The following is a 27,263-nucleotide window of genomic DNA, read 5'->3' as shown; positions in this document are numbered from 1 at the left end:
TTGATGGGCTGAGAGACAACGCACCACTGCCCGTTGATTGGGTGAGAGACAACGTACCACTGCACCACTGCCCGTTGATGGGGTGAGAGATAACGCACCACTGCACATTGATGGGGTATGAAACAACACACCACTGCACGTTGATGGGGTGAGAGACAACGTACCACTGCACATTGATGGGGTGAGAGACAACACACCACTGCACGTTGATGGGCTGAGAGACAACGCACCACTGCACGTTGATGGGGTAAGAGACAATGTACCACTGCCCGTTGATGGGGTGAGAGACAACGTACCACTGCACGTTGATGGGCTGAGAGACAATGCACCACTGCCCGTTGATGGGGTGAGAGTTAACGCACCACTGTAACACTGGTGGGATGGAGAATGTTAGAGCCTTCAATTTCCTGTGTGGCCATATTTCAGAAGACCTGTAGCCAGCACATCAAGGCAACCATGAAGAAGGTACATCAATTCCTCTATTTTCTAAGGAATCTGAGGAGACTTAGCATATCAGCGAATATTCAAACCTACGGGTGCACTACGGAAAGTACACTGACTGGCTGCATCACAGCCTGGTTTGGGAATATAACAGCCCAGGAATACTGTATCCTCCAGAAGGTAATCAACATAGTCAAGCCCATCACAGGGTCCCACCTGCCATCCATTGAATACATCTATGTGAGCCGCTGCCTCAGGAAGGCATCATAAACAACCCTCATCACTCTGGTCCCAATCTCTTCTCTCTGCTACCTTCAGGCAGAAAGTACAGAAGCCTGAAAACCAGCACCTCTAGGTTCAAGAACAGCTAATGGACTTTCCTTATTATTTTCTTTAGCTCCTTGAAGAAATTCTCTGTTAGGTGAATTGGTAAGGATTGAAATAGGTATTGTATCCTTGGGAAGAAATTCATTTTAATACAATTTACCCTTCCTATCAGTGTTAGTGGTAAGTCTTTCCAATGTTCTAAGTTGTCTTGTAATTTCTTCATTAATGGCTGATAATTTAGTTTGTATAGATGGCCTAGATTATTTTCTAGTCTAATATCTAGGTATCGAATTGCTTGTGTTTGCCATCTAAATGGTGATTCTTTCTTAAACTTTGTGAAATCTGCATTATTCATTGACATTGCTTCACTTTTATTTGCGTTGATCTTGTACCCCGATACTTCTCCATATTTCTTCAATTTCTTATGTAATTCTTTTATTGATATTTCTGGTTCTGTTAAGTATACTATGATGTCATCTGCAAATAGACTGATTTAATATTCCTTCTCTTTTATTTTTATCCCTCTTATTTTATTTTCTGTTCTTATCAGTTCTGCCAGTGGTTCTATAGCTAACGTGAACAGTGAGGGAGATAGTGGACATCCCTGCCTTGTTGATCTGCTTAATTTAAATTGATTTGATATATATCCATTTACTGTCACCTTCACCAATGGTCCCTTATATAATGCTTTAATCCAATTAATATATTTCTCTGGTAGGTTGAACCTCTGTAGTAGGGGGGAAACTGAGGATAGCGCTCGATAAATTAACAGAATGGTACAAACAATGGGGCTTAAAGCTACCAAACTTTAAGAATTATTATAGAGCAGCACAATTAAGATACCTATCAGATTTTTATCAAACAAGGGAAAAACCAGATTGGGCTAGATAAAATAGAGCTAGATAAAATAGGGGAGAAGGTACCCGAACATATACTATATAAGTGGGATGAAAAGCTGGTGCAACATGGGAATTCACCAGTACTGCACCATCTGCTCAACATTTTGAAGAAGATTCACGTAGAAAGGAATAAAACAAATTATCAACTACCAAAACTAATATTGACGCTAAATCAACTAATCCCTTTCATAATAGGTAACCTTTCCTTTAGGAAGCAATTTTGAATATGTGATTACAGACACAATGATAATTAAAAGATTTATAACAAACATGTACATCAAACTGCAAGAGAAAGAGAACGAGGAAACAAGCTGTAAATCCAAACAAAAATGGGAACAAGATCTAAACATAAAGATAAAGAATGAAACATGGGAAAAGCTATGCTCCAAAACTATGAGAAATACAATAAACACGAGGTTACGCAGGATACAATATAATTGGTTACACAGGCTATACACCACGCCCCAAAAGTTAAATAAATGGGACCCCACAGTATCAGATAGGATACGGGAACAACAGTACATGCAATTTGGGCATGTGAGAAAGTAGAAAAGTTTTGGGAAGATCTAAACCAGGCATTAAATAAAATCACAAAAAGCAACATACCAAAAAATCCAGAGATCTTTCTTCTAAGTAATATAAGAAGTAAAGAACTTGGCATCGATTTGGATGGAGCACAAAAAATATTTATTATGATAGCCTTAGCTGTAGCAAAAAAATGTATTATGTCAACCTGGAAATTAGAAGATAGCCTGACAGCAATGGTACATAGAAATTAATAAATGTATTCCATTGGAAAAAATAAGATATAATTTAAGAAATAACATCACAGTATTCGAACAAATTTTGGAACCGTACATGGAACACAACAGAGAAGTCCTACTGTGGACCTCCACCACCTAAATTGACAGAAGGAGAAGAAGACGAAATGAACTGGCCCATTATGTAAAAGTAGATGACACAAATTTCTTGTTTATTTTCATTGTATGACATTGTTTAATGGGTTTAATGTATCATATAAGTTAAACGTTGAGTGAGTGGGGAGGGGGGTGAAGGAGGGAGGGAAGGGAGGGGGGTAAAAGGGAGAAAATGACACTGTGTATATTCAAGAGGGAAATGTTTGTGTGTATTTTGGTCAGTATGGTTCATAGTGTGAAAATAAAAAAAATTTAAAAAAAGAACAGCTAATGAACCAATTGATTCACAGGGAGAGAGACTTATACCCAGGTCAGAGCAAAGAGATTAAAAAGGAGCATTCACGAGGCTCGGCGTTTTAGTTGACCAATCAAATCGTAGTTCATCAGTAGGAACAAATAAAAATCAGCTGGCACAAGTGGAGCAACAATTGTGTGAGTGGCCCAGTGTGAGTGGGAATTTGAGGCTTAGCTTCAAGAGGCTACAGTGAGCAGAGGGTGAGGTGGAGATACAAGAGTGAAGGCAAGGAAAGGTATTTTGAACTCTTTCCTCTTTAATAGGCAGCCAGGCCAGAGGTATGCTCCTCTTGCAGAATGTGGATAGTCAGGGAACCCAACAGTATCCTTGATGACTTCATCTGTGAGAAGTACATCCAACAGCAGCTCCTTAGACTAGGTTAGGGAATTGGAGCTGGGATGAACTTTAGATCATTTGGGAGGCTGAAGGGGTAATAGATAGGAGTTACAGGGACACAATCCCACACAGGAGGCATGAGGAAGGTAGCTGGGTAACAGTTAGGAGAGGTAAAGGAGACAGGCAGGGAGGGCAGAGTACTCTTGTGACCGTTCCCCTCAGCAGCGTACATCTCTTGGGTGCTGCTGATGGGGATCACTGATTTTGACCAGGAAGCAACCAGATCAATTGCTCTGAGTCTCAGAGGGTAACTATTGTCATTTTTACTTTAAGATCTTCAGTAGATATGCACATTAAACAATGTATATGACAATAAATATTGGAATGATAAAAAAATTTTTTGATAATTTTCCGTAGGGTCTGTAATTTAAAAAAAATGAAGATTTGCTTTGCATTTAACCTTCACCTTTAAAGGAAGTCAATTTTTTGACATTTTAAAAAATGTATTAAAAGTACAAGGGAAGCATGGTTAGCGCAATGTTGCTACATCCCAAGCAACCAGGGTTCAAATCTGGCGCTGTCTGTAAGGAGTTTGTTTGGTCTCCCCATGTCTCTGTGGGTTTCCTCCAAGTTCTGAGGTTTCATCCCACATTTAAAAATGTACCGGGGAGGGTAGGTCAATTGGATGGATTTGGGCAGTACGGCTCATGGGCCAGAAGGGCCTGCTACTGTGCTCCATTTCTAAATTTAAGTATAAAACACTCATAGACAACATCATTCAGCTCCTACCTGTGATTCCCAGCGGGCGTATAGTGTACTCATTTAACGTGAAGCCTTTTTCCAGTGCTTGAGTCCTCATGTTCTTGTTAAAAAGATCACTACCAGTGAAATAAAGCACACCGCAGAAATACTGATCTTTCGGAATAAGCCTGCAAGAAGAAAAGCACATGGCTAGTGTAAGGTAAAACATCATGAGATGGGAATGTGTAAGGAGTTACCCTGTGCAGGGCTGTAACAAGATGTGAATGCATCCTTGTACTTACAAGATAAGAGAGACATTGATGGATTGAGAGGCAGGAAGCTAGCAGGGAAAGGATAGCAACAGTTTTAGTCATTGGACAAGTAATGATATGATGATGTTCTAAGCACGTATCCAAGGGTATAAAAAAATCACCATTTTGCTGATAACGGCAGAATGCATTCTCCGACTAACATTGTTAGTCGCAAGTGTTACAATCCGGTAATAAAGAACAAAGAACCCTGATTTCGACTCAGTCTGGTGTTTGTCTCACTCATTCATGAACAAAGCAGACCTAACACTAGCAATATTCAGCAAAAGGACAATAAGCTACTGGTTAATGGATATATTTGAATCCTAAACTGGGTAACATGTTAATGTGTCTAATTTCTGAAATATTGACCACTAGAACATCCTTTTTAAAACTACAGAAATACAGTTACAACCAAACTCTCCTCAGAGGCACACCTGAATCCTCTTTTGCCTGGTTTCTGAACTGTTAATATTAAGCAGATATCTTTGATAATATTACCTGACAATTTGATCAAAATCCTGGAACTGCCTTCTGAACAATACTGAGGGATTACCCCTGAGGGATTACCCATATCTCAAGATCTGGAGTGGTTCAAGGAGGCTGCTCACCACCATATTAAATACTGGTTCAGCCTGACAAATCCATGTCCCCTGAATGAAGGGTTTCAGGTCATTTAGTTTAGTTCAACTTTATTTGTCACAAGAACCCAGTGAGCACAGTTCTTCTGTGAACAGTACAAGTTACCTCTGATATTACATATATATATATATATATATATATATACATATATGTAGCCGTGTAAAGAGCACAGAGTGTAGGATTACAATAAATCATATAGTTAAATAGACAACGGCCAATAAAATGAGAATTTAATCAAAATTCTTTAAAAATATTCCAGTGAGTGAAGGAAGAAAAGTGAATAACTCAAGGACTTTGTTGAAAGAAATGCAGTAACATAAAGGCTATTATTAGTTTAGAATTTTGAGGTTATGGTGCCGAGGATGCAAAGATCCATTCTCACCCACGTAATTGTTGCAGACAAGGGTGACACCTTATTATTCTAGATGTCCCCACAGAAGTGGCTGTGAGCCCTCATACACAAACTACCAGAAGGAGTATGGTGAAAACTCCACAAGGAACGTCAGTGGTAGGATTTGAGATTTTGATCCTATGGGAAAGGCTGAAATCTTTTTACTTAATGTTCCGTCCCATAGATTTTTTTTTAAAGAAATAAGAAATCATTGACCTATATCCAAAAAATTCCCTACTTGGTGTAACACATTTTATTCATGACAAACCAGAAGGTTTAAAAAATGACTTTTTCTCACATTTTATTCATGACAAACCAGAAGGTTTAAAAAACGACTTTTTCTCAAGGGCTGAACAGGGTAAGCATGTCGAGCTAGGAGGTCCAGACCAAACTATGAGACCACCATCAATCTGTTATTAGTGTAGCTGTTTAAAAACATGTAGTAAACAGAATCAGATGTCAGAGCAGGAACCACTGAGAATGTTTCCAAGCCACACTTTTTCAAGTACCACTTCGAAGTGTTACTTAAAATTGTGAATTATTAATTGCAAAGAGGAAAATCACATTCTGGTATTATACCATTTGAATAAAATAACTTTAGCAAGCTTCTTAAGTTCTAACTTGCAGTTTTATGCAACTTCAGTTCCAAGGCAGTTTAATACATTTTTTTTTACATATTATTTGATTGAAACTACAATTGCTAATTCTGAATAATTTTCAATTGTAGTTTCAATCAAATAATATGTAAAAAAATGTCAATTGGAAATAGCTTCCCTTACACATATGTTTTGGTCCTGTCCCTCTTTACAGAATTATTGGAAGGAAATTTTTTCCATTATATCTACCGTTTTGAATATTGATTTACAACCACATCCCATTACTGCAATTTTTGGATTACCTATGATAGATTTGACTTATTTATCTCTTCCTGCGGATCGTATGATTGCTTTTCTTACACTAATGGCTAGAAGATCTATACTATTGAATTGGAAAGAGGTTAATCCTCCCACTGTTTTCCAATGGTTTACCCAAACTATACTATGTTTAAATTTAGAGAAAATTAGAAACTCTGTCTATGAATCCCCTTCTAAGTTTGAGTTAACCTGGCGACCATTTATTCAATCTTTTCATTTGTGGTGAGTTGATCTGGCTCTGTTTTCTTTTTATGATTATGTATGATAATTGGGCTGTTAGATGAGATCGGAGTGATCGGCGTGATTTAGCTATATCGGTAGGTTTTTTTTAAAGTTTTTAATTCAGATTTGTTTTTTCTTCCTTTTTGGGGTTTTTTTTTCTCTCTTTTTTTTAATATATTTTTATTAATTATATCATTTTTTTTTAGAGATAGTTCATACTCTAAACTGATCTAAAATTTTTTTATGATATATTTTTATTCTGCAATATTATTGTTTAATATCTCTGTACTAATTCGTTATTTACTCTGTATTTTTCATATCTCTTTGAACTGTATGTGTTTATAAATTATAATAATAATAAAAAGATTGGAAAAGAAAGAAACTACAATTGCTACCATTTAATCTTCTCCTGAACTTGCTATTCCACAGCTCCATCTCCCTTTCACTTTTCTGATAGAATCATAGCTACTTTAAAGTTCTATTGTTTCCAGAAATCATCCTCCCCACATGGAGACAAAAAAGACAATTCAACATTTCAATGAGGAGAATTAATTTCAACATCCTAAATATTGTGATTCACCAGGGAATGGTGGAAAATATTACAGCACCTCCACATTAACTAGTCTGCACGTTTTCTGCAATGATTGGAAATTTGCAAATGTCATTAATGGGTCAAAATTTATTGGCTGCACTTGTTACTGACTCATCAGGTAGGGACATTTTTACCTTTTATGAACCTCCCATTGTAAACTTGGGATGTTGTGGGTTGGTGCCACCCCAAAGTGATAAGATTCTATGCATTTATGGCGAGTTTCACAGTGTAATACCGTCACATGAATGGAGGGAGGTTGCCAGAACAAGGAATACCTGAAAAAAAAACTCTCAACAGGCCAAGCTACACAGATTTATCATGGGCTTTGAACATTTCAAAATGTCCATGACATTTAAAAACAAAGTCAATGAATCAATTAAATAATCAGAAAAATGCAAAAGAAGAAATATAAGCATCCAAGAAATTCAAAATACAGTAAAATTATAAACATCCAAGAAATTCAAAATACAGTAAAATTCCCAGAAACTCAAACAACCGGCTAAAGAATAGAGGAAATAAATAAATAGAATGACTAAGACTGGGCGGATGGACCCTGCGGTGGAGCACTGCGACTTAGTTGGGGACACGTGCAGGTTTGCTCTGCTGAATTAGCAATGCCCCTCAATGCACGCACATTCTTTTTCATTGTTGCCACTTGCGTGGAGGAGAATCAGCTTGTCAGCAGGAGGAAGGTGCACTGAGGGCCTGGAGGTGAGCCTGGCTGTTAGCACGAGGGGGCCTGACCGGGACGCTTGTGTGTGAAGGGGAGTTGGGGTGTCAGCGCGAGGAAGGTGTGCCAAGGGCCTGACCGGGACCCTTGAGTGTGAAGGGGAGTTGGGTTGCCTTGGGAGCAAATTGATTCAGACAGTTGAGTGCCTAGTTCATGCCCTGGCCACGGCAGCTGTGTGAATAAAGTTCTGTTGGAATGAAATGGCGGCGCCCAGGATGAAAAGCTGGCCAATGCCGCTCACCGTTGGAGTGATTCTCCCAAACACCTATCTTTATTAGTATTAGGAATATTTGTAAGGCTTTATCTGTAAACTTGGGGGGAGGGGGTTAATTATAATGGCAGCACGGTTTGCGCAATACTATTAGAGCACCAGCGACTGGGGTTCAAATTTAAATTTTGCAAGCTACAGGAATTACTTGATTAAAAGGAACTTTATGTAATTAAAGACAATGTTGATTTTTTTCCAATTACTTTACATTTTGCACTGTGTTTTGACTTTTAAACGGTGTATATTCTTGATGCAATCAGTCCATTTCCAGCATCTGTGATCCCCGACAGGGCAGGATAATGGGGATTTTACTGCAATTAAAACAGTTTAGTGAACTCAATTAGTTAAAACAAAGGTATAATATTCCTCACAACCACTTCTTTTCATTGGTCTGAAAGGATTTTATTATTTTGGAGAGATCTCAATGCAAGGGCTGAGGTATTGCAACATTTATTTTCTACCTTTGGACTCTATGAAGAATCCAATGCCTGAGTAATGTTGGAGAACAGCTAGCAGGTTTGGAACTCCATGGGTGCAGTTTGGCAAAGACATCCCAAGCAAATTCCAGTCCATTCATTTGGAACTTAAATGGATTATTTAACTACTTAAGAATTCCTAAGCAAGCAGAATTGTCAAAAACTATATGAAAAGTATACAGGTGCACAATCCTTTATCCGGACATCTAAAATCTGGAAAGCTCCAAAATCTGGCAGGTGGGGAGAGAGAGTTGGGTGGGCAGAAGACTGGCAGCGCAAGTCGGGCGGGCAGGAAACTGGCAGCATGAGTTGGGTGGGTGACCGACAGCGTGAGTCAGGTGGGCGAGGGGGGGGGTGACCAGCAGTGCGAGTCGGGCGGGCGAGGGGGAAAGACTGGAAGCATGAGTCGGGCAGGCAAGGGGGGTTGATCGGCAATGCAAGTCGGGCAGGCGATGGTGGGGGAGATGGCAGTGTGACTGGAAGGGGGTGGGGGTGGATATGGCAGCACAATTCGGGTGGGTTTAAATCTGGCTTTCCAAAATTCAGAAAAATCTGAAATTCAGAACGCACTGTCCCCCAAGAGTTCCGGATAAAAGATTGTGTACCTGTATATAGAAAAGCAAGTCTGAAATCAAAAACACCAAACAGCTTCACAAATAATTTCTGAAAAATTATTTCTTCACATCAAATAAGATCACTGCACTGAGATACAAAAAACCTGTTCAGTTAGGTGCATCAGAAAATTAGTACTTCATTCATTTATTTGTAAATGTTATGCATAGACTCACCTAATGTCAATTCTCCTGAATGGATACTCATTGCCATCACTTTCATCTGGCAGCCGACAGACACCCTGTTCAAAGAAGGTAGGCAAAAGGAGAATCAGGGATTCATCAGGTTGAAAAAGCAAGTTATACGGCGCACTGGGCTTTATCGAGAAGCCTAGAGTATACACGCAAGAAGAACAGGAATAGGCCGAGGGGTCCTCATTATGATCAAGGCCTCAGATCTTAGTTCTCAATTCGCAATCTAGCAAACAAAATTCTATTTCCATGTTAACACTGTTCATTGATCCAGTCTCCATAACCCCCTGTGAAAAGAAACAGTTATGCTTCTCAGTTGTAATTACATTCCAGCTATGTCCCAATGTTCAAGATTCTCCTTGTGGTAGCAACATCTCAACATTTACCCTGTCAGGCTATTTTGGATCTTGTATTTTTCCAAAAGGTTTATTCCTTAAACTGCAAATAATGTAGGTAATAACTGTTTTTATTGAAAGAGATCCCTGCATTCCAAGAATTCGCTCAGTGAATCACCATCTGAAGTCTCCAAGTCAGTATATTCTTTATAAGACCAAAACTATGCCCAGTACTCAGTGCAACCTCATTGGTACCCTGTCCAATTAAAATACTTCTGTTTTTAAACTCCAAACCCCTAGTAGTAAAGGTCATTGTCATTCAAATTATTTGCTGTATCTGCACACTGTTATACTTAATCTCTCTCCAGTTAGATATTGCCTTTTGATTCCTTCTCACAAAGTGCATGACCTCACTTTTTTCGACATTGTTCTGTTTTTCAAGACTTCACCCACCTCTTCAAGCTATTTACAGAATCCAAATATCCTCTTCCACTTGTTACTGCGTCACCATTGAACATGCACAGCTTCCACTCTGTGCCCTCTTTTAAGTCATTAATACAAACAGAAAGTAATTGAGGGCCAAAAACCAATTCTTGCAGCCCTCCATGAGTTAGATCGTCCCATTTATAACAAACTCCCAAAGAACAACACTGGAAGAGGATATCAACGTGCTGAACAATACATCTAGGCTACATTTTCTCTGAATGGGAAAACAAAACTTCAGATTCAACACTTTTTTCCTCTCACTCACACAATCTGTTTAGACACCTCAGCATTGATTTATTGGTCATGGATAGTGCATTTTCTTTCACTGATCTTCTAGGAACAACCTTGACTCTCATGCTTAATGCCTTTATGAAATCAATTATAAAATGGTGGGTTTCAAACAAGGATTCATGGTAGTGGTTTGCCTGTAGTGATCCAAAGGCCGAATAATTTCAGGGTACATTGATTAATCACTGTACAAGGCAAAGCATTTCAATAACCACTTCATGACTGGAATCTTGTCTTTAACGTGTAGCAATGACCACTTCCTTGAAAATCTCAGTTCCTAGAGATGGAGATAGGTTTAATGAATAGGCCTATTGGCCAGAGACATCTGTTTAATTATTAAAAATAAGCTTAATACTTATTCTGCAGAACAGGAGCAAGAGTAGGTAATTCAGCCTGTCAAGCCCGCTCCATCATTCAATCTGATCACGGCCGATGTGATGATAGGCCTGTAGTAATTATGCCTTTCAGAATTTTTTAATGTTTCTACAAGAGCCTCTCTCGTTCTTCTAAATTCCAGCCAGTACAAGTCCCAGTCGACTTAATCTCTCCACTTCATCTCTGGAATCAACCTGGGGAACCAGGTAAGCCAGTACATCCTTCCTCAAGTAAGGAGATCAGAACTACACGAAGAGCTCCAGAGGTCTGCCTCTCCAGTATTCCATCTGCCCCCTCACTTAACCAACCTAAATCTCTCTCAGTCTCTTCTGCATGATTTAGTGTCAGCAGCAAACTTAGATACATTACACTGCCCCCTCTTCCAGATCATTTATGTATACTGTGAACAGTTGTGGGCCCAGCATCGACCCCTGTGGCACTCCACTCACCACTGATTGCCAACCAGAAAAACACCCCTACACCTCAATTCTCTGCTTTCTATTGGTTAATCCATCCTCTATCCGTGCTAGTACATCGCCCCCAATTCCATGCAACCTTATCTTATGAATAAGTCTTTTATGGGGCACATCATCGAACGCATTCTGAAAATCCAGGTTAACAACAACCATCTATCTACTGCGCTCGTTATATCCTCAAATAACTCCACTACATTTGTCAAATTGGACCTGCTTTTGCTGAAATCATGTTGCCTCTGCCCTGATGGATCCAGTTTGCTCCCACATGTCTCACTATTTCTTCAAGAACTGACTCACCTACAACCAAATCCCCAATTATCAACAATTAAAGATTTCATTATATGTTGGACAGCGAACAGTTTTCTTCCATTGTCCAAATCTGTTTTTTCTATATGGTTTTAAAAAAAAATTGTGTGTGTGTGCTTGCATGACAGTCCAGATATCAAACCAACATTCCACAAATGTTGCCACTAACTGCCTGGGCGTATTTCCGGCAGTTGCACATTGCCTGTATCAAAATGCTTTGATGAGGAGCTCAAGGTGCTCAAAATGTTCATCAAATTAGGAAACCACAGCTCAGACCCAGTTTCTAGCCCAACCCATTCTGTGATCATTATTACAGTGAGGAATTGAAACCGTATGGGTTATTCAGGATATTAATTTAATGAAATATGCCTCAAGACCACAGTAAAGAAAGGTTTGGTCAGTCAAAAAAAAACTTTACAAAGGTTCTGTTGTTCAAAGCGTAATAATACTTCCTCATCAGTGTCTCTAAAGCAGCTGTCACCAAAGGACTCCTGGCAAAAATGAGTAGGCTGTTCCAGCAGGGAGGCAAGGAAGCAAGACTTCAGCTTGGAATGCTGGCAATTCAGCAAGCCATCAATATTTCGACAAGCTAGTTAAACAGACAATTGTCTGGTGCCTCCACACAATCAAAGCTTCAGTTGAAGTCACAAACAGCGCTTCAAAGGTTCACAACTGTCTGACAATGGTTCATTCCAAACAGACAAGAGGGCGCAGCTGCCTAACCACTAATAATACTGCATTTAACTTAACTCAGTTACAATTAACCACAACCCTTACCACCCACCTTCCACATTTATTACGAGGTAGTCACGACACATTGAGCTCAGAAATGGGTTACAAAAAGTGATTACATATGGTTATGATTATGCCCAAGGAGTGAAACATGAAAGTTTGCAGATGCTGTGATTGTAGGAAAAAAAAAGACAAAAATGCTGATGAAGTCAGCAGGTCTCGCAGCATCCACAGGAGGTAAAGATGTATAAGTAATGTTTCGGGTCGGAGCTCTTCTTCAATGTACGAGTAAAAAGCAGGCAGGTACCAGTCACATCTTCCCTTCTCCTCCATTCTCTGCCTTCCACAGAAACCACTCCCTCCGTGACACTCTTGTCCTGTGGAAGGCAGAGAGGGAATCTGCCCCCAAAATGAAGTCTTCCATGCCAGATCATTAGAGATGTCCTCCTTCTTCAAACAATGAGACTTCCCCTCTACAACCATCAACTCGGCTCCCACCTGCATATCTTCCACTACGCACACATCTGCCCTGACCCACTCTGCCCCCACTTGGAACAATGCAGGATTTCCCTTGTCCTCACCTACCACCCCACCAGCCTCCACATCTAACATATCCTCCTCCACCATTTCCGCCAATAACTACGGGATCCCACCACCAGACAGATATTCCCCTCTTCTCCTCTCTGCCTTCCCTCCAACATTCTCATCCATTCATCCCTCCTCACCTTGGAACCTACCACTGTGACTGCAGAAGATAGTCCACATGCCCACACATCCTCCCTCACCACCATTTGGGGCCCCAAACAGTCCTTCCAAGTGAAGCAGCATTTCACTTGCAAATCTGCAGGGGTCATCTACTGCATCCAGTGCTCCCATTGTGGTCTCCTCTACGTCGAAGAGACTGGGCACAGACTGGGAGATCACTTCGTTAAGATCATCAGCTCTGCCTGCCGTAATAGCATGGATCTCCCAGTGGCCACCCAAGTCCATTTCCTGTCCAGTGGTGCCATGTCTGTCCATGTTCTCATGCACTACCAGATTGAGACCACCTGCAAATTGGAGGGACAACCCTTCATCCTCCATCTGGGTACGCTTCAACTGGATGACATTAACATCAACTTCTCCGGTCTCCGTCATCACCACCCCCCCCCTAAACCTTTCTCTATCTCCTTTCCCCCAGCTCTGCTTCCACAGAGCCAAAAGCAACAGACAATTCTCACCCTTCTTCTCTCCTGCCTTCCTATCCATATCCAATTAACACCTTTTGTTTGATCTGGACTCCTGCCCCTCCCATTGTACCCCCTTTCTCTCTAGTCTTTAATTCAGATACCTGCCTGCTCATACCTTGAAGAAGGGCTCAGGCCCAAAATGTCAGTAATATATCTTTACCTCTTGTGGATGCTGCGACACCTACTGGGTTTCTCCAGCATTTCTGCATTTTTACTTATTAAGCAAAACAAATTCACTAAATATTTGGGAAATATTCCCTTCTTTGCTATTCCCAACACACAATTTGCAAAATAATACATTTTCAAGGATCTACTTAATCTCAGTAACACAATCACCACTTTTGTGCCAAACAATTTTAAGCCCATTAAGCACCAAAGCAAGCAGACAGCGGCTGCTCTCCCTATGCTTTAACTTTATTTTGAAAGTCTGTTTCACATATTACGTTTTGTGTGTGAAAAAACACACAAATGCTGGAGAAACTCAGCAGGTTAAACAGTGCCTTTATGTTGCAAAGATAAAGATACAGAACCGATGTTTCGGGCTTGAGCCCTTCATCAAGGTATGGAAAAATGTTGACAGGCATCTGAGCAAAAGAGTAGTGGGGTGGGGGGGGGGGGATGGTGTGGTCATAAAGGCAGGAGGTGATATGGAGAAGGGAGGGAGGGGATAGTAGCAATCAAGGGGAGGAGGGAGGCTAGATGAAGGGGAGGGAGGAGAACTAGAAAGAGGAAGGGAAGGGGAGTGCAGATTAGCAGAAACTGAACAAGTCAACGTTAATGCTATCTGGCTGGAGAGAGTCCAGGTGGAAAATCAGGTGTTGTTCCTCCAATTTGCGGGTGGTTTATGTAGGTTAATACATCAGGTCATGAACAGACATGTGAGAGTGACACTTTGATAAGTACTATTTAAAGATTGTCCTGAAGTAGAAGCCTACTTGGAGGAATGCATTCTGGATCTTGAAGCTTATAGTAGAATGATCCCTTACAAATTATTGGATTAAATATTAGGTGTCTGGAATTGGCAACCATCAGCATTCAATTTCATAAATTTTACCAAGTCTTGGATAGAGTTTTCTATAAACTTCTAAATTCCAAAGCATCCTGACTGGCAAGTGCCAGGATATCTATCACAACCCTCCATTATACTGTTGAATCAACATTCAGACCTAATTTAGGATCTAAAGACTTTGAAGGCTGTGGATTAGATAGATTTAAAAGACTTTAATGTAATTATTTTTAAGTATGTTGTGTCAACATTTTAAAAAAAAACTACAAACAAAACAAAGTACAGTAAAATCCCCGTTATCCAAAATTCAAGCAAAAAAAAGGGAAATATAAAGAGGTAAAAAATACAAAAGTTTAAAATTGGTGCACCCTAGGGACCAGTTCGCTAATCCACACAATATGCAATCTCAAGCAACTGGCAAATTCACTTATCCGGCATCTACTAATCCCCATAGATGCCGGATACCAGGGGGTTTAACTGTAAGTTGTTTTAAAATGCCTTAAATTACCTTTTAAATAATTTACTTTAAATGTTAAGAATTGTTGACAGATTTGGCAGAAAACAAAGCATTACATCAGAGCTGGTCCAGGGCATTCTTGGCCAGGGACTCAGCAATACACCATTGAAATTCCTTGGAATTTACTTAACTAGTGCTTCATTGGGCTCCACTTGTATAGTCAGATGGCAATAAACTTGAGTTGACTTGAAACCGAGTCATCACTAAGACTTCACTTCCCATCGGTGTACAGAAGGCAAATGAGGTTAGTCCTCCATATCCAGTTGGCAAGTAGTTGGTAACACCTCTTTTCCTCTTTCTTTGGACAATTATTTTTAATGTGATTTATTTTAAATTAAGACATACAGCACAGTAACAGGCCATTTTGCCCCACAAGTCTGTGCCACCCAATTAACCTACACCCCGGTACATTTTGAATGGTGAGTGGAAACCGGACCTCAGGGAAACCCCACACAGACAAGGGGAGAATGTACAAACTCGTTCAGATAGTGTGGGATTCGAACCCAAATCCCGATTGCCAGTACTGTAACACTGCCACAAAACAACGAACTTTATGGCATGTTCCTGACAATAAACTCTTGATTCTGCGGATGCAGCCCTTCTGGTGGTTGGGTCAGTCCAGCACCATTCAACCATTTATGGTGAGGTAAAATCATTTGAGCACCACAATTTCAGTTTTACACCTAACAATATAAACAAATACTGTACATTCAAAACTTGTGATGGATAATGATATTTCTAGCCAAAAGTTTAGAAACACCAACTGATGGAATAAAAATCTTCATCTATTCCAAGATCCTAAATGAAATTAATTTGGGCAGTTGTAATTTCACTTGCACAATACCAAATCAATGAATGTTTGACAGCTTTGCCTTCAAGTCTTAGTTTAAAAAAACTCAATGCATTGTAGAATTGTACAAGATATTCCATCAACCCGATAAATTACAACTGCATGCATTGCATTTCATTAAACTCCTTTCAAAAAGAGATTTGGAGCACACTTGCGATTAAATCAATTATCAACCCAAAATTAGACCCGCATACAATTAGGTTAAAGTCTCGCGCTTCCTCTGGAGCATTTCATCATCTTGCTTTGGGGTGACCACATCCTGCAACTCACTTTTCTCTTCAGGAAGACTGAAGGGTTGCTAAAGTTGTTCTCTCATTTTTAAAAAGGCTGCAAGGATAAGCCAGTGAGGATAATGTCAGTTGTTGGGAAGTTACCGGAGGGGATCCTGAGAGATAGGATCTACCTGCATTCGGACATACAAGGACTGATTAATAATAACAAATTTACTGTCATGTACACAAGTACATGGTACATAGTCATTCAAAATTCTAGCTAGGGATCAATAGGGATAATCAACGTGGTTTTAAATTTAAACATACAGCACAGTAACGGGCTCTTTCGGTCCATGAGCCCAATTACACCAAATTGTCATACAACCTTGTACATTTTGAACAGTGGGAGGAAACTGGAGTACCCAGAGGGCACCCATGCAGACACAGGGAGAATGTACAAACTACTTACAGACAGCGGGAGGTTCGAACCCCCTGTCGCTGGTCCAACCTAACTGTGCATGCGAATGGGAAATCATATCTCACAAGCTTGACTGAATTTTTTGAGGTGGGAACCAAGATGGTCAATTAGGGCCAGGTGGTAGATATTGTCGATAGGATCTTTAGCAGACTTTTAACCAGATGGAATGGGTCCCAGAGTGAGCTGACCAGTTGGGTACAGAATTGGCAATTGTTGGAGACAGAGGACGGCAGTGGAGGGTTGTTACTCAGACTGGAGACCTGTGACCACAAAATTGCCTTGGCAAGTTACTAGCAACAGCATGAAGCCTTTCACAACTAGAGCTGGGGTTTAAGATTAATTCCCAAGCAGTTAAGATCAACTATTTTAGATCGGTAAAAATATTCATTATAAATTGTTCAATGATCTTCATGCTCTTCTAAACATTCAGTATTTCCTGATCAGTGTTAGAACAAAACTTTAATTTTGCTGAAAGAGGCAGATGTGCTTCCACGAGCACAGTATCGATCTTCCAGCTTCTATCTTTGACCAGGAGTGTTCTTTAAGTCTGGTGCTGGACCCTTTCATGCTTGTGATGTGTATTAAAGACTTGCACATGAATGTACAAGTCATGATAGAGAATGCAGACGATAGAAAAATTGGTGTAGATATCCAGGAAGATCACCCAAGACTACTGCAAGATATAGATCAAGTGGGTAGAGGGACAATAAATAAAATTTAATGCTGAAAAATGTAAAGTGATGCATTTTCAGGGGCAAACAAGGGTAGGTCATATGCAATATAGTAGAGTCACAAGGTGTGTTGATGAACAGCAGGACCTTGGGGGGCAAATCACTGATAGCTGAATGTGGCAGCACAGGTAATTGAGGTGGAAAAGGTGGCATATGGGATGCCGTTATCAGCTATGTTATAGATTAGAGTTGGAACGTCGTGTTATAATTTTGTAAAACATTGGTTCAGCCACACTTGGTGTATTGTGTGCAGTTCTGATCACCACACTAATGGATGTGATTGTGTTTGCAGAGTGAAGAGGAAATTCACTAGGCTGTTGTCTCAATTCAAGCATTTCAGTGGTAAGAAAAGGTTGGATAAGTGGGGCAGCAGCAGCTGAAGAGATATTTTAAAATATATGGGAAATAGATGTTGGAAGCAAAGGGAAAAGGTTCAAGGTGAGAGATGAGAGATTCAGAGGGAATTTGTTTTCCATAGGTTTGTTGGAGTCTCGAAATGTGTGTCTGAAGAAGTGAAGGCGGTCACTCACAACGTTTAAGCAGTATTTGGACAGTACTTGAAATGCCAAGGCAAGAGAATGTTACTGATCTAATGCTGGCACAGGTTGAGAACTCATTATCCGAAGATATGAAAACCGAAAAGATACAAAAACTGAATTTTTTAAAGCACTGACATGACATCACAAGTGAAAAAGAAATCAACACCTGACTTGCCCATGTGGGGCTCTGATGGCACCAGTTTAATTACAATAACTAAAAAAATAACAAACTCTTTACTTCTTGCTGGGGAGATACCAAACGGAGCTGGGTCCAACTCTTCAGCATCAGCTGCAGCCGGACTTGGCGACGACGACTCCATTCTCAAAATCAGGTGTGGTGCTGGCCTCCCAGGCAGGAACGGGGACCAGAGTCAGGGACTGGGGGGAGGTGTTGGGTCCGGCAGCGGTGGCAGGGAGGTGGTCTTCTTTTGTAAGCAGAGATAAATTTTTTGGCAAGTACAAAACATTATTTCATGTGAATTTTCCACTTGTGGCATCATGTTGGTACTCAAAATGTCTGCCGTTGTTTGTTCATGTTTAATTGCTGATCCAGGCATTCTGCTGATGCTACTGTGCTACATAGTTCCATTGTTCCCAAATCCAAAGAACCCAAAAACCAAAATCCGTCTGGTCCCAAGCATTTTGGATAAGGGGCACTCAACCTGCCCCTGGGATATGGCTGTGTTGTACAACACTGAAATAATCAGTTCTCAGTCTATTTTTAGAAAAATTAATAAATGAAAACTAAAGATTTCCCCAGGAAGGGCACATTCACCAGGACTCCATTAACATCCACAGCATAACCCAAAGAACTATACTGACCAAAGATTAGAATTTGCCTGCCTCTAAGAAACAGGGCATCACGACAAGGATTAAAAAAAACTGAATAAATCTTTTCTTTCTTCATGTGTTCACTACTGTCACTAAAGCCTTTTTTTAAAAAAAGGCCAATCCACCATTGTCCACCAATTGCAGGCCACAAGGACGCGTGCTAATGGCTGCAAACCTCACATGAACACTCAAATTGTTCCTGCAAGTTTCTTCCTTTAACACTACTGGAGACCAACTTAAAGTACACAGCTTTAAAGTTTCGTAACAAAACTCCATAAATACAAAAAACAATACATCCACTAATACCAGGCTGCCTGAAGAGGGCACACAAAATTATTAAGGACCCCTTCCATCCCGCACACAGTATCTTTCAGCTGCTCCCGTTGGGGAAGAGATACAGGAGGATCTGAGCCAGCACCACCAGGCTGAGGAACAGCTTCTTCCCAACACTAACCATCCCAGACATTCACATTCATGAATTATTTATTTCTGCAGATGAAAAACTTGTCCTGCATATGTATTATTTGTCTGTCTGTGTGTTATGTCTGGTTGTGTGTATGTGTGTTTTGCACTGAGGACCGGAGAAACACTGTTTCGTCAGGTTGTACTTGTACAGTCAGATGACAATAAGCTTGACTTTTACTGGGTGAGGAGGAGCTTATGCTAATTTTCTCGTTTGATTTGTTTCCACAACAATTAGTCCAAGTCATGCCAGCAGCAGTACTGATCCCTTCTGATCTTCATTCCATCCATTTCCAGCAAAAAAAAGTTGTTTCACTGAAACAAAGGAACATGGACATTTTCTTTTCAAGTTCTCCATAAATCATCTTGTGCATTTGGGCTAGCATGACTTTCAAAAGAAAATACTGCAGCTCCTATAAAACTGAGACAAAAGAGAATATTTTTTTTCCCACAGAAATACTCCCAAGAAATTACAGCAAGAATGTGGTGTACATGAAAATAACATGAGTATAGGAGTAGAGAAGCCCTCCTGCAGTTGTACAAGGCCCTGGTGAGACCTCACCTGGAGTACTGCGTCCAGTTCTGGTCCACATATTTAACAAAGGACATACTTGCTATAGAGGGAGTGCAGTGCAGATTTATGAGGTTAGATCCCGGGGTGGCAGGATTGTCATATATGGATAGGTTAGAAAGACTTGGATTATATGCGATGGAGTTTAGAAGGATGAGGGGAGACATGATTGAGGTATTTAGGATTATCAAAGGGCTTGACAGGGTTAAATCGGAGCACATGTTCCCAATGATGGGTGAGACTAGGACTAGAGGGCATAGTTTAAGAATACAGGAAAGGCCATTTAACACAAAAGTGAGGAGAAATTTTTTTTACCCAGAGTGTTGTGAGTCTGTGGAATGAATTGCCGCAGAGGGTAGTGGGGGTGGATTTGTTGGAATAGATTTAAGAGAGAGTTGGATAAGGCTCTTGTGGGCAGAGGAGTTAAGGGTTAGGAGGATAAGGCTGGGATTGGTTATTGAAGGGAAAGATCAGCCATGATCCGATAAATGGTGGTGCTGGCTCAACGGGCCAATTGGCCTACTCCAGCACCTATTGTCTATTAGTGTGGGATAAAAGTGTACTCTGCCAACTGATTCCAAGGATTTTCAATGAAACTAAGCAGTAGCAAACCTGTTTCAGATAATTACGGTCTACTGCATGATTTTCCATTCTATATTAATTTGTATCATACAGTAAAAGATGGCAGTGCTGCTGCGGACCAGCAAGGAGTGAGGCAGTGGAGATGCAGCGCTCCCGCAGGTTCCAGCCGCCCAGTCGACCGCCATTGACTCCACACAGGCTTTGAACAGCTCGTTGGGGAGCTGATGGTGGTTTTAGTTGAACTCCAGCGACCACAGATCTGCTGCCAAGATCACAGCGCCTATAAATCGGCAGCAGCCACGAGGGGTTGCAGTCTCTGGGAAAGGAGAGGACCGGAGCAGGGGACCAGAGGACGGGAAGATCATGCACCATCTGAGAGGGAGAAGCAGAGGGGACAACCCGTGGGGACTGTGACCACGGCAGCAGAGCAGGGGGGGGGGGCTGTGCGGTTGAGGGTCCAGTGCTTGCAGCGGGCTGCTGGTGACTCTAGGAACCCATGGAAGCTGTGGGGTGTTGTCAGGAGACTCGTGCCAGACTGAGGACTGCTGGAGACTGGATCAAACTGGCTGGAGGGGTACCAGGTATTGGAACCGGGATGCAAGGAGGTGCCAAAGCACTGGAGGGTCCTGACCATGTTGGAGGTTTGGATCTGGAGCTCGGGTTGCCCAATGATTTGGACTGGACTCTGTGTGGTTGCGGAAGAGCTAAAGGTGAAGCTACAGTCACTTGGTGACTCTGGGGGGCGTGGTGATGGGGAGGGGGAACTCTCTTTTGTTTCTGTTTCTGACTGTAAGCTTGACTGCAAAAACTACAAGAGGCGCTTAGGCAATTCCTGCCGGTGGCGAATCTGTATACCTTGCAGTAGGCAAATAGAAATTTCATGTAATATGACACTGTTTTATTACTATGACAATAAATTGAATCTTGATCTTGAGAGAGCTACCCTGTGATGCCTCATGTTCACACTGTGACCCGATACTAATAAGCCTCACTTTGACCTTTTCATCTTCATTTCAATTCTAGGTCCAGATGTGAAATTAGACCGCTGTAATCGGGTGCTCCCTATTTAATATTTAGAACCAAAAGAACAAGCTACAATTAGCACCACCGACAAGAACAAGAGCAGCAGGTACATGGAAACACCACAACTAGTACATTCCCCTCCATTCGGTCAAGGAAACATGATGCTGTCCCTCCATCGACACTAGAATCAAACTATATTGTCATGAATAGGTCAGGTAATTTGTTCCTGACATGGGTCTCAATTCTGGAATTCACTAACCAAAGATATTGAGCACCTTCACCGGAAGAACTGCAAAGAATCCAGGTGGCAGCTGATGAAAGGCTAAGCGTTGAACTGACTTTTCTCCAGAGATGCTAACTAAAACTCCAAGGTTTCACTACTTTGTTTTCATTTGCACACTCAGATGTTAAAATTAACCTTACATTTTTACAACCCTGTAAGTTTTGAACCCGGAGGAAACCCACACAGACGCGAGGAAAACATACAAACCCCTTACAGACAGCGCTGGATTTGACCCCAGTCACTGGCGCTGTAACAGCATTGTGCTAAATGTGTTGTCTAACTGCTTCTATGTACATTTCACAAAACAGCCACAATGATTGGGAAGAGTTTAGAATATTCTTAACTTTTCATTATTAGTAAATAGCCAGATACGAATGTTAGGCCAACAAAAAATTTATTTTCACGAGCTGTAACGAGGTCTCATCGTGAGTTACATCTTCCCCTCCCCAGCATTTCCACTTTTCACAGGATCCACTTCCTTCGCAATTCCCTGAACTGTTCATCCCTCCCTGATCCCTGGCACTTTCCCCGGCAACAGCAGATGGTGCCACATTTATTCTGAATTGTCTTGCCTCACCACCTCCAGAGACCTAAAAGGCCCTTCCAGGTAACACAGAGGCTCACATGCACCCCCTCCAACCTGGACAACTGTATTCAATGCCCTGGTGTGGAGTAATCTTTAATCAGCAAGACCTAAGACAGATTAGGCAACCAATTTGCAGAGCCGCTGTCCACCATAGCCATCCTGAGTTCCCCCTCCCATGTTCCTGGACATGCTCAGCATTCTCCACTGCTTGCACATGGTCCGATGAAAACATATTACATCTAGGAAGTCCACAACTCCATGATGCACACTAAGTGTTCCAATTTGAAGTAACACTTGCCTCCCGTGTTCCCCTCTCTCTTCCTCCAATTTTCCCATCTTTCCCACACCACTTTTCATCACCATTCCCCACCTGCACTTCATCTCTTCCCTAAAAGCTCGAAGAATCATCTTCCTTGCTTGTCAGGTTCAACGACTGTTAGCATTTGAGCTCTTGCATATCACTGGCCAGCACCTATCTTCACCCCCTGCTCCTCCCATCTGGCTCCATCTTCCCACTCTTTCCTCTATGTCTATTCACATCTATCGTCCATTGTCCTCCTCACTCCACCTACTAGTCCATCTCATCTCTACCCATCTCCTCTTCACACTGGCCTTCTTCCCTCTCCGCACTCAGTCCTGATGTGGGGTCTCAACCGGAAACGACAACTCATTTCACCCCCTGCAGGAGCAGCTCGACCTGTTGATTTCCTCCAGCAGTTGACTTTGTGTTGTGATTGCCATCTAGTAGGAATAATGAGCAGACTTCATACAATTGACCAAAGTCAGCAGTGGGATAGAACATAGAACATTACAGCACAGTACAGGCCCTTGGCCCTCGAAGTTGTGCTGACCTATATATTCCTCCCAAAAAATACTAAACCCTTCCTACCCTGTAACCCTCTATTTTTCTTTCATCAATGTGCCTGATAAAGAGTCTCTTAAATGGCTCCTAATGTTTCAGCCTCTACCACCACCCCTGGCAAGACATTCCACACACCCACAACTCTAAATAAAAATAAAACAACATTTACCCCTGAAATCTCCCCTAGACATTCCTCCCTTTCTACAGACATCCTCTGGTGTTTGCTATTTCTGCCCTGGGGGAAAAGGTGCTGGCAGTCCACCTTATCAATGCCTCTCAGAATCTTGTAGACCTCTATCAATCTGGGGACACAGATCCACAAATCACAAAAAGAACTGAGAGGACAGCATAGTTAGTGTAGAGCAGGGGTGTCAAACTCAAATTCACGGAGGGCCAAATTTAAAAACTTGGACTAAGTCGAGGGCCAAACTAAATATTTATTGAAAATTTTCAACAACATCTGCATGTTCTTTCAACTTTCTCTTCTTTCAACATATGTAATGTTAAACTTTTTCTTATTAAAATAAATGTTTAATAATAGTTTTGGATAAACTCTTTCCAGAAGCATTAACAAATGAGAAATAAAATATTCAATAAATAATATTTCTCTAGAGAGGATTTGTCAAATGTTGCTAGTGTGCTGTCGAATAGTAAAATCTGAGGGCTATTGAGAATGTGGAAGAATAACATGATTCCTGAAACAATCAAATGGGTGACTGATTGTGGGCATGAACTCTAGCAGGGTTATATGCCATGCCCTTTTTCCATTGGTACAGATATCCTTTGATTTACACACTTTTCAAGTTTTATGCCTAATGAGCTTGTATCCAGGTGCTGGACTTTTTTTTAACCAGGAATATATTTATCACTGTGACATGAAACCATTGGAAGATCGTTTTACCCTGAGATTAAAGTTCATAATACTTACTCAGGCCTGTGTGCAGGAGGGTGGGATTTGCGGGCGATCGGGTTGGACAACGACAGTGCGGGGGCATCTCGGCGGATCAGCGGCCCCGTCACCGTGAGACGCGGGTCGGCCTGCGGCAGGGAGGGGGAGTGGGCAACGGTCCTGGCGAGGTCAGGCCCGAGGCCTCCGGTTCCGGGCGCTGGGAAGCGGCCTTGGCTTCCCCTGACACCGGCCAGGCTCCAAAACCAGAGTCCACGGTGAGACCCTGCAACGTAAACAGAGGAGGTGGGGGCGATTAGCGGGCTGACGCCAATGCATTCTGGGATTTATAGTATTAGCTGTGCATGCGCTATACTGGCGCGGCGGCCAGCGGGCCACCTCTAATACATTTTTGAAATGATCTTGCGGGCCAAATATAATTATATCGTGGGCCAAATTTGGCCCGCGGGCCAGAGTTTGACATGTGTGGTGTAGAGCTTAGCACAATGCTGTTATAGCGCCAGCGATTGGGGTTCGAATCCCATGCTGCCTGCAAGGAGTTTGTACATTCCCCCCACGTCTGCATGGGTTTTCCACGCGGGCTCCACTTTCCAAAATGTACCAGGGTTGAGGGTCAATTGGGCGGAATGGGTTCATGGGCTGAAAGGGCCTGTTATGGTACTGCATGTCAAACTTTAAAGTTTAATTTAAATTTAAATCCAATTTGGTGGTGCAAAAGGGGGGGTCTGCAGGTGTGAGTGCCACCGGGCAGAATGTCACACTGTTGCAGGGTAGACGGCCGCCACGACCCACACAAGGACAAGCTGGCATAGCAGGAGTTGGTTCGGTGCCTTTGCGGGGTGCTCTGTTCAAAATCTTGAACACTCCCTTTCAAACCCAAAGTCATGGTACTCATCTCCCCTTGCAGTTCCAGCACGCCCCTGGGCATGGCGACGGTTTAAAGAATCTCTCATTTAAATTTAAGGGTTAATAAACAATTTTTTTCCCCCAAGCAGTCAAACCACATGGGGAGAGAGCAGACAACTTAGATTAACCTTGTGTAGAATCTTGCTTGGATCATACCACAGTTTCCGTAAAGTTCTGGCCTGTATCTGTCCTGTGAAAACAGTAATTTATTTGATAGACTGTAACAAGAGTTTAAGACAAAAGATTGTCCAGTCAAGACATGTGATAAATATCTCTGCTTTGAAGTAATCTTTATCTGTCGCTCAGAAATCTGGAAAAGAGCAATGTACATAAATTATCCTAAATTTCATTAGGCAAAAAAAATCCTGCTCTAATTTTTACAAATCCAGATTTTGTTTTGACTTTCCACTGAAAATGCATCTTTTATTGCAAAAACTGATTTATCTGGTCTCACAAACATTATTTAATACCTTTAAATATACCACAGGTCAGGCAGCATCTGTGGATGTTGATGCTTTCTTTATAAGGCACTGTGAACCTCACTTGGAGTATTGTGAGCAGTTTTGAGCTCTTCATTTAAGAAAGTATGTGGTGATGTGGGAGAGGGGTCCAAGGAGGTTCACAAATATGATTCTGGGAATGAAAGGCATCATATGAGGAGTATCTGAGAGCTCTTGGCCTGCACTTGTGGATGTTTAGGAGAATGAGGGGGGAATCTTACTGAAACATTTTGAATGTTGAAAGGCGTGGAGAGAGTAGAAGTAGAAAGGTTGTTTCTCATGGTGGGAAAGTCGATGACAAGAGGATTGAAGTTCGGCCACTTAGAACAGAGGGATTTCTTCAGCCAGAGGGTGATAAATCTGTGGAATTTGTCACCACAGGCAGTTGTGGAGGCCATATCATTGGGTGTATTGATAGTTTCTTGATTAAGCAGTTTGTTGAGGGTGAAGACTATCAAATCAAGCTGATAAATTATGAACATACCTGTATTGCAGTGAATTATTTCCTTAATGTGTTGTCAAGATCTACAAAGTCTCATAAAAAGCTAAATACTGGAAAGCCACAATTAAATGCTTTTATTAATAGAAAGAGAATTAAGAGAAAGATGCTGAAAGCCACACTGTCTTTGAAGATTGATAGCTTGCTATGGTTTACACTTGTTCATACTGATTGGGACATGAAAGTCTGCAGAAGCCATAATTGTAGTAAAAACACACAGAAATGCTGCAGGAGCTCAGCCGGCCTCGCAATGTCCATAGAAGGTAAAGATATATTTCTGACGTTGTGAGCCCGAGCTCTTCTTTGAGGTACAAGCAAATAACAGGAAGGTATCAGGATAAAGATTGAAGAGTGGGAGGGGGAGTAGTCACCTCATTTCTGTCTGGGCATCCTCCAACCAGATGGCATTAACATAGACCCCCTGCTTCTATTTAAAACTCCCACCCCCTTCTTCCCCCATTGCCTTTCCCCTAGCCTGGTCTCTCTCTTTCTCTCCCACATTTTCCCGGTCTCCTTTCATAGAGCCAAAACCAATTCTCACCTTTCCTCTTATCGTATCCAATTAAAACCTTTTGAGGGTCTTGATCCCTCCCCCGGCCAGAATTCAGTCTTTATTCTGATGTCTTCTTGCTCTTTGCTGATACCTGTACCATGAAAAAGGGTTCAGGCCTGAAATGCTGGTAATGTAATCGTTACCCTCCTATGGACACTGCGAGACTGGCTGAGTTTCTCAAACATTTCTGTGTGTTTCTATTTCATACACAAGGAGCCCAAGATGTCAAATCTTTGCCCTAGTCTCTCCTAATGGAGATGGCAATGAACTCAAGATTACAATTCCAGCAGAGTACTGATCAAAGCAATAAGAAAAAAGTTTAGTTGCTTTATAAATATTGTCAAAATATATAAATTAAATGAACCCTTGGAAATAATTTAAGATGACCAGTATTTCTAAAAAACTCCTGCTGATATTTAGCTGGAAATCTTATCTCCACACTAGCCCCCCACCCAGCACACACTCTGGTCTTGCTGCTGTCCTCAGGAAAGAGGTGTAGCTCCCACAAACTTGCCCCAGCAGGTTCAGGAACAGCTGCTCCCCCTCCACCATCAGACCCCTCAACCATTAACTCAGTCAGGGACTCGTTTAAGGACTCTTGCACTTTATTGATTTTTGTTCCTCTCTGATTTGCACAGTCAGTTTGCTTACATTTCTTTATTTGTTTACGTGTTCATTGAGTACAGTTTTTTTTTGCACTACCAATAAATGATAATTCTGCCTGGCCTGCATGAAAAAGAATCTCAGGGTTGCACGTGATGTCATATATGTACTCTGACCAATAAATCTGAATCTGAGGTTCTGGAAGAGGTCACTGCATTGTTATCATTTGAAGG

The 27,263-nt window shown here is 41.5% G+C and overlaps 1 protein-coding gene across 18 annotated transcripts in view; it reads right to left on the bottom strand.

Annotated features, from left to right (window-relative positions):
- polb (polymerase (DNA directed), beta) overlaps positions 1-27,263 on the bottom strand; it is a 67,481-nt gene that overhangs the window by 3,581 nt on the left and 36,637 nt on the right. For 2 of the 18 annotated variants that reach the window (XR_011351514.1, XM_069917562.1), the window contains 2 exons: positions 9,288-9,352; positions 4,005-4,144 (listed from right to left, as the gene is read on the bottom strand). Coding sequence is in view for 16 of the 18 variants with exons in the window: in XM_069917562.1 (XP_069773663.1) it covers positions 4,005-4,144; positions 9,288-9,352 (205 nt within the window). In the remaining 2 variants the exon portion in view is untranslated. The other 16 variants (XM_069917557.1, XM_069917556.1, XR_011351515.1 and 13 more) reach the window with 16 other exon arrangements.

This window comes from Narcine bancroftii, chromosome 2 (assembly GCF_036971445.1).
Source record: "Narcine bancroftii isolate sNarBan1 chromosome 2, sNarBan1.hap1, whole genome shotgun sequence".
NCBI classification, from domain to species: Eukaryota; Metazoa; Chordata; class Chondrichthyes; order Torpediniformes; family Narcinidae; genus Narcine; species Narcine bancroftii.
The sequence above is the reverse complement of the archived record's forward strand: the minus strand, read 5'-3'. Positions and strand labels throughout refer to the sequence as shown.